Source organism: Emiliania huxleyi, assembly GCF_000372725.1.
Source record: "Emiliania huxleyi CCMP1516 unplaced genomic scaffold EMIHUscaffold_949, whole genome shotgun sequence".
NCBI classification, from domain to species: domain Eukaryota; phylum Haptophyta; order Isochrysidales; family Noelaerhabdaceae; genus Emiliania; species Emiliania huxleyi.
This window is the reverse complement of record NW_005194956.1, coordinates 11914-14297: the sequence shown is the minus strand read 5'-3', so window position 1 is coordinate 14297 and position 2384 is coordinate 11914. Positions and strand designations below refer to the sequence as shown.

Genomic DNA, 2384 nt, shown 5'->3' with positions numbered 1-2384 from the left:
CGACACACCCCGGCCGTATTCCGCTCGTCCACTCGTCGCCCTTCTCGCGCCGCTCTTGCGCACGTCGTGGGCGCCCTTGTTCCACGCCGGCCCCGAGAGGCTTGGCACGTACCCCCCCCCCCCCCTCGCCCCTCGCCCTCTAGCCGCCGCCCTCACCGCCCACACCCACCCACCCACACCCACACCTTAGCCAGTTGCGGCGGCCTCCGCAGGTGCGGACGACTGCGCGACCTTTTGCGCCAGACGCCAGACGCGGCAGATAGATTCTCGCCGGCGAACATTCTCGCTCCTGTGGGCAGTTCTCCGCATCCCGGGTAGAGCGAGCTCCCGAGGTGCTACCCGCCCGCTGCGCGCGTTGGACTCCAAGTCGATACGAGCGCGCCGCGCGTGGAGCACGCGGCGCGCTCGCATCGATTCGCCACTTCCAGCGTGAGGGTGTATAAATAGCTTCAAAGAAGGACCAAGCGCACCAGCGACACAAGGGACTGTTCTACTAATCAAAACCCGCCCTCAAGGGCTGGGAATGCTGCGCTCCCGCACGCCACCCCCCGCGAGCCGCCCCCGCCCCCCCGGGACCGCCGACGGCGCCGACCCCCCGCGAATTCATCGCTCATCGGGACGCGGGGGCTCTCTAGGCTCTACCGTCTACGGACGGCCTACGGGACCGGCCCCAGCTTCGGCTGAGGGCTGAGGTAGAGCCCGACAAGCTGCCGAGCCCGAAGGAGGTGGGCGTGGTGGGAAGGTGCTAGGTGGGGTGGTCCTCACCCCGGCGGCCCGCGCACGCACGCCGTCTGAGCCTAGCGCAGCGCGAACTCGCTCTGGGCCTAGCGCAGCGCGAGATTTGCGCAGCAACCCGGCCGCCGGCCGGGCAACCCTTCAAAACAACTTATTTCTCTTTTTCACGGCGATCCACTCTCTGCACTCTATCGGGCTCATCTCGTTGATGTTATCAGCGTTCCACCACCTACTCTTGTTCATGGCAGCAGCGTCATCAGCCTCTGGTGCCGCCGCGCTGCCGCGTGGCGCGAGCGCGCGCCCCGCCATCGGCCGTGCGGCTCGCGCCGATCTCATCGCCGCGAGCGCTAGCGCGTCGCCCGTGCCGACTGCCGACGCGGCGCGCGGCCTCCGCACGGCGTGGGGAGTGTGTGGGTTTCTGGGCATCCTGGCGCAGGCGATAGGGCGGCTCGCGCCGATTGCGATGCAGCCGATCCTGCAGCGCGACATCACCATGCTGCAGTGGGGACTGTGCGGCCCGCCCGCCTCCGCCTCCGCCGTCGCCGCCGCGCCTGACTGAGCACCGCTGGCGCGTGCAGGTACGGCGGCACGATGGCCTTCTTCGCGTACACTGAGGGGTACAAGGCGTTCCAGTGCAAGTTCTCGCCCCTGGTCGTGCAGCGTGCCATGACCCTCAGCACGCGCTCGCCGCCGCCGCCGCTGCTGCACTCGGCGCTCGCGCCCTTCTACTCGATGGGGCTCTTCCACGCGTCGAAGAAGCGAAAGACGGTGTCGTGGTCCATCTCGCTCGGCGTCGCCTGCATCATCGGCCTCGTCAAGCGCCTCCCCTACCCGTGGCGCTCGGTTGTCGACGCCGGCGTCTGTGCGCGCCGCCACCCACCGCCGCCGCCACCGCACCGCCACACCGCCCACCGCACCTCCGCCCGCGCTGCTGCTCCGCTCCGCGGCTCATTCCCCCGCCGCCCCCGGCCCGCGCAGGCACCGGCCTGCTCTGGGGCGGCACCTCGATCGGCGTCATCTACCTCCGCGCCCTCGCGGGCAAGAGCCCCGGAGTCGACCCCGAACTACCAAAGGAGGACAAGTAAGTTCGGCCGTCGGGCGGCAGGCACTCCTCCGGCGTTGGCTGCCGGCGTTGTGCGCTAGCTGTGCGTGAGGCCCGTGCGTGGGGGGGGGGGGGGGGGGATGGGCGGCGCCCGGAAAGCGCGGGGGGTAGTAAACGCAGGGCTCAGCGGAGCGAGGGCAGCCACTGCAGCCACACCGCAGGTCTCCGCAGCGCGTGACCTCTGAAAAAGGCAGCCCAGTCTAAAGACCCCGCAAAACTCGCTCTGCGAAACATGCCACAAATCGCGATGTGATGATCAGGGAGGAGCGGCTGATATATATATATCGAGACGTACACCAAGACCAGATGGTTACTTCCCCCAGGATTGGGCTTCTCTCATCTCTGCCTGCGGGAACACCCTCGGGCGGCCGGGTGGGGCTGCCGCTGGAGCTAGCATGGCTCGATAGAGCCCAAACCCCCTGTTGAGGCGGCGCTCCTGTGGGCGGCTGTGGAATCGGCAGATTCGACCTCTCAGATCTCCAGTATTCTCATCCCAGTGGATGGACGTCCGTACGTCCCTTCGTGTTCCTCTCCCCGTCCGCCAGCG

General features: G+C 68.5%; 1 protein-coding gene across 1 annotated transcript; it reads left to right on the top strand.

The window, feature by feature from the left end:
- Nucleotides 1-976: 976 nt before the first annotated feature.
- On the top strand, nt 977-1820 carry EMIHUDRAFT_121633 (hypothetical protein; the record flags this gene model as incomplete). The annotated part of the gene is made up of 3 exons (XM_005756815.1): nt 977-1245; nt 1314-1597; nt 1714-1820. The coding sequence occupies 3 exons, from the start codon at nt 977-979 to the stop codon at nt 1818-1820; spliced, it is 660 nt and encodes a 219-aa protein (XP_005756872.1).
- Between the last annotated feature and the right edge of the window lie 564 nt (nt 1821-2384).